The sequence below is a fragment of the Hyperoodon ampullatus genome, assembly GCF_949752795.1.
Source record: "Hyperoodon ampullatus genome assembly, chromosome: 4".
NCBI classification, from domain to species: domain Eukaryota; kingdom Metazoa; phylum Chordata; class Mammalia; order Artiodactyla; family Ziphiidae; genus Hyperoodon; species Hyperoodon ampullatus.
In genome coordinates, this window is record NC_136917.1 from 106,410,364 (window position 1) to 106,423,779 (window position 13,416).

Below are 13,416 nucleotides of genomic sequence, written 5' to 3' on the forward strand. Positions count from 1 at the left end.
CAGACTCTGCTAAGGTAAAGAGAATCAGGCAAGAATTTTAAGTGAGAAAGTAATACAGTCAGACATATGTTTTAGGTAGATTATTCTAGCTGTTAGAAGAAAGGATTTGAGGAGACTAAAGTGTCAAGCAAGACCAACTTAGAGGTTATTGCTACATCAAAGTCCTGGTACAAGATGAAAAGGGTCTGAACTAGAATATGGTTGCTTAAGACTGAGAAGAAGGCACACATTCAAGACATATTTTAGAAGATAAAAATAGCAGGACTTGGTACTTGTGTCTTGGAAATATGGAGCTGAAAAGGAACACAGCTAAAGTTATACAATCTATTTAGTCTCAAAAGGCATTCGGGGATGTTACTGAGGATGCTTCACTGCCAGTCAACACCTTAAGAAATCAGAGGGAGCTGACAAATACAGAAAATAAACCAACAATGCAAATTTAGCTTATGCTAAATACCAAATGAGTAGAAAACTATAAAGTTCAGAATATGGAACGATCACAAATGTATTAAATTTTAAAAAAAGATTTCCCAGTGAAACTGGGATTTATACTTTATGTTATAAGAAAACTGGATATAGCTTTAAATGTTTATTGGTATTTGACCTCTCTTTTTTTTCTTTTCTTTTTAAAAAGAATTTATGGTATTATTTTAAATAGGGATAAAAATATAGATTTCTTGCTTCTCTTGAAAATCAAGAGGCTCTCATAACACTAGACTCACACACTTTCACACATCAATTAGACCGGTCACCTCACTGCCGGCAAACACGGTCTAGTTTTTGACTTCCTGCAGTCTTCTGTGATACAAACAGTGAATGTTAGTTTCCATTTACTACCACACTTGCAGTGTTATTTTCTTACAGTAGCGAAACAGTTCCATGTTCCTTGATCGCTATCAAAGTGTGAAAATAAGAAAGATCAAGATTATTGTAATTTGAGAAAAATGGGAATATATACACCTGACCCAGTTCATTTGCTTACATTATCTGTATGCCTCCTCCAAACATTAATTAGAATTTGCAACTCCTCACATAGGTAGTGAGAAGACTTCAAACTAGTACAATCAACAAAGTACAGTCTCACTGATGAAGGCTACTTTGCAGCTACACAGAACAATAAGGAAAATGAACTCAGAAAATCTCATATGTTCCACTTAAGAAAGGGTGGGAACTAAATTAGATGACTAAAAGTGGAGTATTCAGTTTGTTTTCATGTTCTAATGGTTAGAATTCAGAATAAGCAAATACTTGAGAGGCAAGCCTTAAATTCCATCCATAATTGCCGACAGGAAGGTAAGAAAAAAATATTCCACTGAAAACATATTAGATGAACAGTTCATTAAAATAATATGAGTAAAACAGAATTTGGATTAAGAGTTAAGCCCCTTAGATATGGGGAGGGGGAAGGGTAAACTGGGATGAAGTGAGAGAGTAGCACTGACATATATACACTACCAAATGTAAAATAGATAGCTAGTGGGAAGCAGCTGCATAGAACAGGGAGATCATCTCGGTGCTTTGTGACCACCTAGAGGGGTGGGATAGGGAGGGTGGGAGGGAGACGCAAGAGGGCGGGGATATGGGGATATATGTATACATATAGCTGATTCACTTTGTTATACAGCAGAAACTAACACACCATTGAAAGGCAATTATACTCCAATAAAGATGTTAAAAAAAAAAAAAGAAAAAAAAATTTTTTTTTTAAGTTAAGCCCTGTAAAAGAAAACATATATACAAATAAATATCAAGAGGGATGAGAAGGACACTAAAAAAGATCTTCGATGACATTAATAAAATTAGAGCAAAGCTGAAACACCATGTGGAGTGATCTCCCATAAAAGCAACTAATAACTTCTGGAATATAAGAGAAGAATGTAGCAAATAGTAGGAATATAAGATAAGAATGGTGGCAAGTAGTAGGTATAGTAATACCTGGTCTTTGAATTAGCCCTTATACTTAAAATCAGCCTGAAAAAATGAAAATAAAGTCCTTGCAGAATCTTATTAATATGGTAAAGAACCATAATTTGGGGGAAAAGCTCTCTGACTTAAAAAAAAAAAAAAAAAAACTGAACCATAAAGTACATAAAAGGTAATGGCAACAAAAACAAGAAACACTATGAATAAATCAGTAAGAAAACAAAAAAAAGTGAGGAATTATGACATTCATAATGTTATTAATGTACTGTTTATCAAAAAGTCTTTAGTTTGGTGATATGAGTTATATGTAGGTATAAGCCACCTTCATGATCACTAGGTCCTTAAGAAAATAGAAATCAACTCGAGCCAAATAAAAAAAAATTTTAAGTCAGCTCAAGAAGTATCAATTTTCTTTTAAAATATTTTTAGATCAAAGTTTTCCAATTAGTAAGTTTACAATATATTTTTTTCCCTTTTAATAGTTAACACAGACTTACATTTTGCCTTCATGTGGATCTTCTTCCCGGCCCTAAAGGGAAAGACATTAAGACAGTTTTTATGTAATTATTAATATACTTTTATTAAAATTAATAAAATCTTATCTTCAAACATATCTACACCCTGCCCTTCATATGTATTTATGTATATACAAGAAAAGGTGTTTCTATTCATGAAAGGTCTTTCCAAAACTCTCCCCCTTAGTCCTCTTCTCTCTTTGTTGTGATTACTCTAATCCAGGCCCTTCTCCTCTCTTTTCTTAAACTTTTAACAACAGCCAACTAGTATAATTACTTCTGTGCCCCATCCCACCCCACCACTCCAATCTGGATTCATCAGTTTCAACTGCAACTTTGCTCTGCATTAAGAAACACCAAACCAAACAAAAATAAACACATTTTAAAAACCAGACCTTCAGTACCTCTCTACTGCCCACAAACTCCTCAGTTTACAACCAGAATCCTTTACCATATGACTCAAGTCTACGTTTCCTGTCTCATACTACCATTTCTCTTTAGGTATCTATACCATGGTCACTCATAAACTACCTCTTTGCTAATCTACATTTTCCCACCACTGTAGCTTGCTCTTTTTTACTTAGAATGTCCTTTCCACTCAGTACTTCCTACCCGTTAGTTAAAACCTAAACCATCTAGTCAGGATCTATCTCAAACACTACCTCCTCAGTAAGACACTGAGTCCCTAAAACATAAACATGAACTTTTACTCTGAATAGAAAAGACATCCTTCTTTTTTCATCTTTTGAACTTTACCCTACTCTATTTGATATTGCCATTATTTAAGATATACTAGGTGATATTCATTCCATTATCGTGGCTATAAGCATCTTAAGACCTGAGCCATTTTTTGTTAACACTGACTACCACAACCACTAGCACAACGCTTGGCACATAATTTTCACTGAATATCTGTTGAATTGTAGTCCTAGTACCCAGCACAGTACCTGACATCAAGTTTCCATTGAATAACGAAGGAGAGGGTAGAAAAATGAACTAAGTACACATGGATTTACTTCTCTAAATTTGGTACTCACTCAAATATCAAATATCTAACCAAATTAAAATCAAACACTTGCTAAATGCCTTCTATATTATAAAATGCTAAAAACAAATTACATAAAAACAAAATGCATTATCACTGCCCAAAAGGAGTTAATCTCTATATAAGAGGTTTACAGAATAAATTAATTTTAAATGTAATGGGATATAAAGTTAAGGTGCTATGGAAACACACAAAGAAACAATTTAGCCTAAGAAAGGGTGTGAAAAAAGGGGCAACATCTGAGCCGAATTGATAGATGAATCAAATTTTACAAAGCAGTTTAGCAGGGCAGGAGTGTCAAGGAAGAGGGGAAAGAATAGGCATAGAGACATCCATTCATTCAACAAACATTTACTGAATGCCTGCTAATGCCAGATTATTATTATTCTAGGCAACAGGGACACATTGAATCAGAGACAAAAATCCTCACAGAGCTTACATTCTGGAATTAAGACATAATATAGTACAAATGTGCTTGGGGAACAGTAATGAAAATTAGAATTTTTGGGTGGGAAATTCCTTAAATCCATCCAGCAGCCAAATGTCTGAAATCTAGACAATCTCCAAATGGCTCTCCAATCTACAAGGATTCACTATGTTCCAGTGAAGACCATTATGAAAAATTATTCTAAATACTGAAGTAAAAACTGTTTATAATTCTAACTTGGAACCATTCCACTAGTAATTCAAAGTATGACCATATTCATTTTTAACAGCCACATCACATTGTTCACTCACACTGAGTTGTTAACTTGTTCTCCTTTTTTTTTCTTTCCTTGTATGTTAGGTCATGTCTCCTTATCTTAAACTGGGCTTTTTTCCCCCCTATATTCAATGGATAACTTTCACTTATTCTTATTAAAATTTATCTTGTTAAATTTGACCCAGAGTTCGAAGAGCCTGAGGGAAAAGTTCAACTACACCTCAATTCCTTTAAATAATCAGAATAATGGGGGTAGGGGGGTTACAGCAGAAAGAAAATCCAACATACTACTAAGAAACTTTGTAGTAAAACTAACGTAGATGTTAAGATTCTTCAGTTTGAACACTTCCTGTCCTTACAGAATAAATATCACTCTTGCTGTAGAATACAGAATTCTAATCTAGGAATTAGTTCTAATCCCAGCTCTTCCACTAAGTAACTATGTGACTATGAGTATGGAACGTATCATACCATTTCCTCAACTCCTCCCACTTTTCCTCAGTATGTTTTACTGCTACATATCAAGATCTGGCTGCCAGAATAGGCAGACAAGAGAATTAATAGCAAAGAAAAATATTCTCCACTGCCGTCCTCCTGGAACAATAATCAGAGCACAGGTTTCAGTATATTACCAGGTTCAAGGCATAATTTAAAAACAGTCACTCTGAGGGTTGTAAAAAATAACAGACAACCATTCCATCCTGCTGGACAAATCCGAAAGAGAAGAGTGAATTCCAAAACTATAATACAATGTTTAATATGTTTCAGTGATACTCAATACTGTATCTGAAATACATATGCCGCTTGAACGCTGATCTGTATCTAAAAATGCACAAACACGATTATTTATAGTGTCTAAGACTACTGATAATGTATTTTGTGATGACATTGAAAACAAGGGAAATATTCAAAATATAGAACCATGTGATAATATATGTGTAATATAACTCCATTTTTCCAAGGTTACTAGAAAATTATACATATATTTGGGAGATAAAGAGTTTGAAAGCAAACGTGCAACCATTTGAGATTCCATGATCAGTTGGACATAATATCATTTATGAGGAAGTCCAAGAAGACAAAAAGGGATACAAATAAGCACACATGTTAATACATTTTTAATTTTTAGAAACTCATGAAAACATCCTGAATATTGGCAACTACAGATTAAAACATGCTTGCTTGGTTGTGCTCTTTACAAATAAATAGCATTTACCAACAGTAAATACGTTTTAATGAAAAATTACTTGTACTTATGAATTGAGGTTTTTCATAAAAGAAATAAATCCATAGCTAATTTCCCTGATTATGGACAAGTTCCAAAATTTAAAAAGTATTTAGAATTCTGAGAAGGAGAAGAAAAGAACAAAACTTACCACCTCTTCTACTAGGTCTTCAACAATAAGACCTTGTTCATCTGTTCTTAGATTTGTAACCCACATCCATCCATCTTCTAACTCGTTATGAACAATGAACATATCTCCTTTTAAGAAACTGAAAATAGCAATTATGAAGTTATTAAAATTAAATAAAATTTTTATACATGGAAATTTAATTGATTATGTACCACCTCACAGAGATAATATGATACTGGAAAACGCAAGGGGTTAAAGTCAAATACTCTAGATTTTTGTCCTGTTTCTGTCATCATCTACATGTAAAAGACACTTATCTGAATCTTAATTTCGACATGCACAAAATGGGTTTAATAACAGTACCTATACTATCTGTATCACTGGATTATTGTTAGATTCAAACTGGAATTTATGTAAACAGTAATTATACATATATTACAGGCTTTGGGGTGTAACTACAAGAAAACTGAACTTTAAAATTTAAGTTTCAATGTTATTACTCTTTCAGATATAGGTTAGACATAAAATTATAAACATTAAATAAATATTATTAACTCATTCCACGTATACAGGATAAGGTTACTTTAGAAGAAGTTTATTTTAAATAAGCATAATTAGCCTTATCACACAGATGCTTATGAGAGTAACCTTTTTCTCATAAAAGACATTAGGGTTTATTTAATTCACTCAGCTATCCATGGTCCAACAAGTAGAGCATTCTTTCTCCGAAAGTGGTACCAAAGGGTATATATAATGAGAATGCATGCATGTTTTTTCTGTTACCAATACCTGAGTGGAGGGATGTATACACAATCTAGTTTCTTTTCATTGGAATCTAGATGTTTTCAACCTCCACACAATCACAGGATTAAAAAGTTGTTGATGTATGTCATCAATATAAAACCATCAGTAATTCCTTGAACTTTTCCTTTTAGGCTTGAACAAATGCCTTTGAGTGCTTAAGGTTTTAAGATTGACTGGATGCTACCATTGACCCTGTATCTATATCCCTATCTGTAATATATATGTATTTTTTAAATAAATTTTCCTTTAAGTCTTAATATTCATAAACCAAAGTTATAGTAAGTAAATTTCTTCTCATACCTTTGAAAACTTTGTTTTTCTCTGAAATATCTGAAGCTTCACTGATACTTGGACCAGTTCAAGAATAAAAACTTGTACACGATGCTTCAGATGCACTCTTTTTGAATAAGCACAGAATACTGCATTCTACCTTGATTCTACAACCCTTAACAATGACCAGTATTTCACTAGCTGAAAGGGGGCAGACATAACCACTTAGCCAAGTATAAATTGTTCCCTTCCGGAACCAACCACCCAAATAAATATATTAAAATAGAAGTCAAAGAGAAATGAGAAATGACAAGTTTCATTTTTGGTCAAAAGCAGTCCTAAGAGTTTTTTTTTTTAATTTTGACTTGTTTGTATACTACAAACTTTTTATGATGCAAAAAACAAAAATATGAAAAATAAAAAGCTTACTGGCGGAAACATCATAATCCTAAGATTAATTATGCATTATTTTGCATTTTTCCTCAAAACAGGTTAAAGTGCTTTATTAAATCTCATTAATCTTCAGATGTTTTTACTTAAAAAAAAATACTTCTCAGGTATATATAAATTTAAAAAGACTCATAACTTCATACATATTTCTGTCATTCTAATTCTTGTTTAAATTTTCATCTTCCTAGATCAGAAGTACTCAATTTTTGGAAGGTCTCTCAGGACCACTTTACAGTTTTAAAAATTGATACCCTAACAGGCTTTCATTTACTCATTTACATGGATTATATCCATTGATAATTACCATATTAGAATTTAAAATGTAAATGTTTAAAAATATTTATTAATTCCTTTTAAAATATTAATATACCCTATTAACATGGTAACATAAAAAATGAAAAATAATTATAATCTTTACAAGTTTAGTAAGAATATTATTGCCTTGCATTTTTGCAAATCTCATGTCTGGCTTAACTGAAAACTGCTGGATTCTCATATCCATTTCTTTATTCAATCTGTTGTTATATGGTTTTTTTGCTTAAAGTATATGAGGAAAATCTGGCTTTATACAAATATGTAGTTGTGAAAGGGATGAATATTTTAATAGCTTTCCAGATAATTATAGATATTCTATTACATTAACCCCAAAACTTGACTAGTGGTATTTTCTTGGAGGTTGGTTGTAATGTGGAATCTAAAACTATGTATCAATGAACTTTCTGTACCATTCCAATAACCTCTATTGGTCTATTTTGCACTGTGAATGGATCTTTTACCCAGCCATAATTTTGTAACATCATGCATTGATCATTTAGAAAATACTGATTCACTGAGATGTGCAGATCATCCAGATATAAACACATTATACAGTATCAAAACATCACATTCTTCAATATCAGCACCAATTTCATCAGAAAAGTCATTAAGTGTCTAGGAAGCTGTCAAACTCCTGATGGCAAATATAGGGTTTCCAAAATACTAATTTTTCCTCGAAAGCTCAAATTGTCATTGGCAACAAATACTGCCAGTTATTTCCCTTGAAGTAACAGATTCACTTTGTTCTTTAAAAAATAAAAAAAAAGTCAGATATTCAAGTCTGAATAACCATAATTTGCCTGTCAGTAATTCTTCTAAGTGAAAATGATGTGCACAAAAAAAAAAAAGCAGCTAGTTCAGCTCTCAAAGCACCTCTTTTCCTCAAGACATTGAACTGTGGTACACAGTAGAGGTGCTTTATGAGTATGTCCCATTTCATCACAAAGATATTAAAAAGATGTGTAGCCATAGGTTGAGGTTTATAAAACAAATATTTTTTATTGTCTCACCAAGAATATTCGTAAGAGAAACTGGCTTTTTTTGTTTAACTGCAAGCATGGGGCAGTGAAAAACGATATACATTTGTTACCACTGCCTTGATTTGTGCTAAGACACCAGCAGTTTTACTATCCATGGCTTCTGAACCATCATATAAATGTCACAGTGAAAAAGGCAAATTATGTCTTAGTATTATTATGAAAATAGTTTTGATCTTATGAATCTTCTGAATGGATCTCAAGGATCCCCAGGGTTACATGGATCACACTTTGAGAGCTGCTGTCCTAGATGACCCCACTGGGAATTTACAAATCATCCAAAATTCCCGAATTTGCAGTTCAGTGCTGTTTTTCTTTCCCTTCTCTTTCTTTCACTGGCTTTTCCAGCTTAGATCACAAATAAAGGTGTGCCAATAAGAACTAAATGAGAAGTTATTTTGAGGACAATCATATAAAAATGGAATGCCTACTTGGAGATTTCAGATAGTTGAATCTTTGTTTTTTAAAATACCATATTTCCAGAAATTTTTAGTACTTCCCAAAAGTTATCACTACATTTTAAATACTGTTATTGATTTCAATGAGAAGCTGTAAACTCAGAATTAGTAATTATTCAAAGTAGCCTTAACATTTTACCAATAATAAACAAATTTTCTATCAGAAAGCTAAACTTATAAAAAGATACAGATAATTTGGTAATAATTATCAAATTATATAATAAATCAAATTCTATAGAAATAATAAAAACAAATTATATATAAGAACTCTCCTTACTTTGTCAGAGATAGTCTAATAAAAGCTAAGTTATTTCTCCTGTCATCTTCACTGTGGCCTCTCTGATCGAAATTCACAGTCTGAACAGATAAGCCAACACAGGGGGACAGGAACAATGGACTTAATATTAAGGGCATGCTTTGCTGGATGCTATTTCCTCAATTTCCAAAACCTTCCTAGTCCAAGAGCAACAAATTTTCAGTCTTTCAAATGCCTATAAACGAGATTATATTATAAAATACCTTATTTCATCAGTGTCTGGTACTTTTGTGTAAGGGAGAATGGCTCGAACACGCCTTCTATCTTCTACTGGCTAGAAACCATAAAAAAATTGATTTACAAAAGATAACCTTTCTATGTCAAAGTCAAATTGGGTATGTCCACACAAAGGTAAAGCCAGTAAAACCCCACATTATAAATTCTGTAGGATCATTCAAACTATTTTTTACTGAGGCTCTAAATACCCAAACCCTGGAAATGCTCATCTTGTTTTGTTGTTGTTTGTACAGAAATTCTTTAACAGTATAACCAATATGTTTTTAATCAGGTAATATGAGTTATCATTTAATTTTAAATACACTACACAACATATAAAGTAACCTTTCTCCAATGATGCAGAAGACATTTCAGAATCTTGCAGCAACTTCAGCATTAGCACTAGGATATCAGTAATTACTCCTCATTCATTCAGAAATATTTGTTAGGGTATCACCATACAGTACAATAAAAAAAATCTAGTAACTTAAATACAAAGTAGCAGGAAAATTACTCTTTCTTTTTTTAAAGAAGTTGCCAGTTATGCTCTGACACTACAACCAGAATTAAATCTTGAATTATATTATAATAAACATCACGAGAAACTGAACAAGAGCTAACCCCATTAGTAAAGTGAAATAATAAAGTTTTGAAAGATATTTTACTTGCCTCTGGCGGTGCAACTGGATAAAGCAATTTTTCTCCTTTAAGCAAACAGGAAACATGACTGTAATAACCTATTAGGTCTGACAGAGAAGAAAAACGTCTTCCACCAATGTAGTAATCCCCACACATAGCAATAATCCTATTTGTACAGGAAAAAAAAATACAGTAAAACAAAAACCTTTATAACCAATTTTTAAGACCAAGTTCCATAGAAATTATAAACCGATAATTTTCATACTTTTCCTTTATCTGCATCCTTATATTAAAACACCACTTACTAATACCTTCACCATATGCAAATTACTTGAGGTTATTTCTTTTGAAAAGATATATGTATGCATTTGATATGAAATACATATCTGACTTACAAATCTCAATTACATAATTCATTAAAATATTTATAAATCCATCCTCAGATAACTCTTACTTTCCATATTTAAGACAAAATAGCAATTTTAATTACTTTTCTTTGGCTAAAAGTAGTTTACAGATCTCTTGAAATATTTACAGAGTATAATAATAATTTCACATTTTACACGTGGTATGACTACTCTTAAAGTCTATTTTAAAATCTGAAAATTAAGGGTATACAAACATTTTATCAGTTAACTTTACAGGCACTAGATGATTTTTTTTTCAATGGCTCCCATAAAAATGAAATCAAAGACAACAATATATGTAAATATGTTGATACAAACTTTGATATCTGTACTTGAAAATCTAGATGCCTGTTTAATTGAAATGAATGTCTGCAACGAGCTTCAGAACAGTGAAGCTAAAATGAATTAAACTGCCCTCTTAAAATACTGTTTCTGTATTTTCTGTTACTCTGTGGTCTGAAAGTATACATTTCCTTTGTTTCTGCTTTACCACTCAAGGTTTCTTTGTAGTTCTTTATACTTTAAAAGTGATAACTACACTTATGATTAGCACAAAAAAGTCCAATAATACTGTTTTTTTTTAAAAAATGTAAGCATTCAATAGTATCTACTCTAAATCACTTATTAAATCATTTAATTGAAAACACATTTCTTTCTCCATTATTTAAATGTCACTAAAGCAGGTATATTTATGAATACTACAGCAAAATAGCTACAGTATGTAGCCTCATAATAGGAATAAAGACTTACCTAAAATGGTTGACAACATTTGTCTGGCTAAGAAATGAAAGTACAAAGGACCCTGGCCTCCGATCACTCTCTCTTATAAGGTAACTGCCGGACTTCCCTGCCTGCCTGAGGCGTTCTTCTGCTATAGTTCTATCAAGTTTTCCATGATACCACCTAAGAAAAAAGGTTAAGAGATTAGAATAAAAATAGCAACCATAAAATTACTATTGGCAGTTGAAAAACATACTACTACAGATTTTACATACCTACATGTAACTTAGACATTTACATTTTACTCTGAACCAGTCATTCCAATTTTAATTCAATTGTTTTTAATTTCTCAGTCTCTCAAAAATAATTCATTTACTCAGTTTTTAATCTGTTCGATAAGCTCAGGCCTAATCACCTCACATATTCACCTCTTCTATTTCTGCCCATCTCTCTACCTCCAGGACTGTCTACCTGTTCAAGATACAAACACTTATTACAATCTAATGCCTACCTAGAAAAATAAGAGTAAGATGGACAAATGGAAACAAATGGTTCATTTACTGCCTCTCTATATATTAAGGAACCAAGACTTGATATAACAAGGCACATGGTACCTGGGAGAAAATAAAACTTTATTTCATTTTAATGTTTGTGCCCTAAAATAGGAAAACAGAATGACACTGTCTAAAGGCTGCTATTCTAATTTCCTATTTCAATATGAAGCTGATTATTCTCTTTTGTCTTAAGATGATCCACTCCATAACCACACATTTGAACTCTTCAAATTTACTTAACAAACATGTGGGAAATACTGGGTTGGCCAAAAAGTTCGTTTGGTTTCTCCATAACATCTTACAGAAAAACCCAAAAGAACTTTTTGGCCAAACCAATAAATAATACCTTTGTCCCTTTAACTTTCCTGCTCTCAATTTAACTATCTTCTATCTACCATACTACTAGATGATTTGCTTAAATGACTGGCTATATCATGGCTACAACTCTAGCATTATCCATACTACCAATCTATGCCTATAAAAGCCACATGGATTGATATAAACAGAAGCACACTTAGAAACAGACTGGAATTTTCATATGGTCATGGTAACAAATCTACAAAGTAATTGTTATGAAATATTTTTACACTTTCCTTTGGTACTTGTCTAACTTGAAACATTCAGAGGAGAACAATAAACATTCATATTACATTGATATACTTAATATCTAGCCATAAGTTGACAGTCAAGACTATAATAAAACTATGACTATTTTTGTAAGGTTGCTGTAATGAAAGCTTACATTGACTCCTTAGTTTTTTCTTTTTTTTAACTTAGAACTTCCCCAAAGAATTATTGTTAATTTTCTTCTAAAAACCAACCCATTTATTTGACAGTTTGTATATAAGACAGAAATAAAATAAATGATGAAAAACAATCATGAAGCTTCATCATAACTGAACAGAAAAAACATAATTGTAAACCATTAGTATTAGGGGAAGAAAGGAAAGAACAATAAACATTGCATTCCTCTAAAATTATAGTCTTAGTTCAACCACTGTCTTTGAGGCTACTGACAAGCGAATTTAGCTTTTAAGAGCTGTTTGTGGTTTTGTTTTGTTTTGTTTTTTTAATTCTAATAGGAAAAACTTGGACCAATGATCATTAAAATTCCTTGAAGAGCTAAAATTTAATGATAGATAATCAGGACAATATTTTGAAATTCTAGGCTAGAAGTTTATTTAACTGTGAAAATATATGGGACAACCTTGGAATGTGAACCTGGTACATTCCTTATTACCTAAAGTAGTGGAGCTAACCCGCAGAGCAGATTTACACACTGAACAAAGACAAAGTTAAGGACAATTTTAAACAAAGTACCTATTTTTGTATACTTGATACTTGTTAAATTTCTGGTGTGTTTTAAGCAAAATGTCAAGATTAAAAGATTTTTTAATCTCATTCATCTAGTGAACTCACCATAAGATGATACACAAAGGTGCATGAGGCATTACACAACAACTAATTTATAATAAATACTTGACTAAAGACTTTTATATATTTGTGATTTTCAGTTTTTACATCTATGTACTTTCTATAAGATTCTGGCATTAAAACAGATATTCAGTTCAAGACAGAGACATAAATCTTAATAAACAACTTTGTTTCCTGATTATTACTAATTCCTTTTATGCCAAAAGCTCTTAAGTTTTGAACACATTAGGTAAAACATGTCAATTCTTGATTATG

At 32.0% G+C, this 13,416-nt stretch overlaps 1 protein-coding gene across 3 annotated transcripts in view; it reads right to left on the reverse strand.

Annotated features, from left to right (window-relative positions):
• RASA1 (RAS p21 protein activator 1) overlaps window positions 1-13,416 on the reverse strand; it is a gene marked incomplete at both ends in the record, with an annotated part of 106,871 nt that overhangs the window by 46,398 nt on the left and 47,057 nt on the right. For 2 of the 3 annotated variants that reach the window (XM_079702326.1, XM_079702324.1), the window contains 5 exons: window positions 2,421-2,452; window positions 5,563-5,680; window positions 9,395-9,461; window positions 10,073-10,212; window positions 11,204-11,356. In XM_079702326.1, coding sequence (XP_079558452.1) covers window positions 2,421-2,452; window positions 5,563-5,680; window positions 9,395-9,461; window positions 10,073-10,212; window positions 11,204-11,356 — 510 coding nt within the window. The remainder of the gene's footprint in view (window positions 1-2,420; window positions 2,453-5,562; window positions 5,681-9,394; window positions 9,462-10,072; window positions 10,213-11,203; window positions 11,357-13,416) is intronic. The other variant, XM_079702325.1, reaches the window with a different exon arrangement.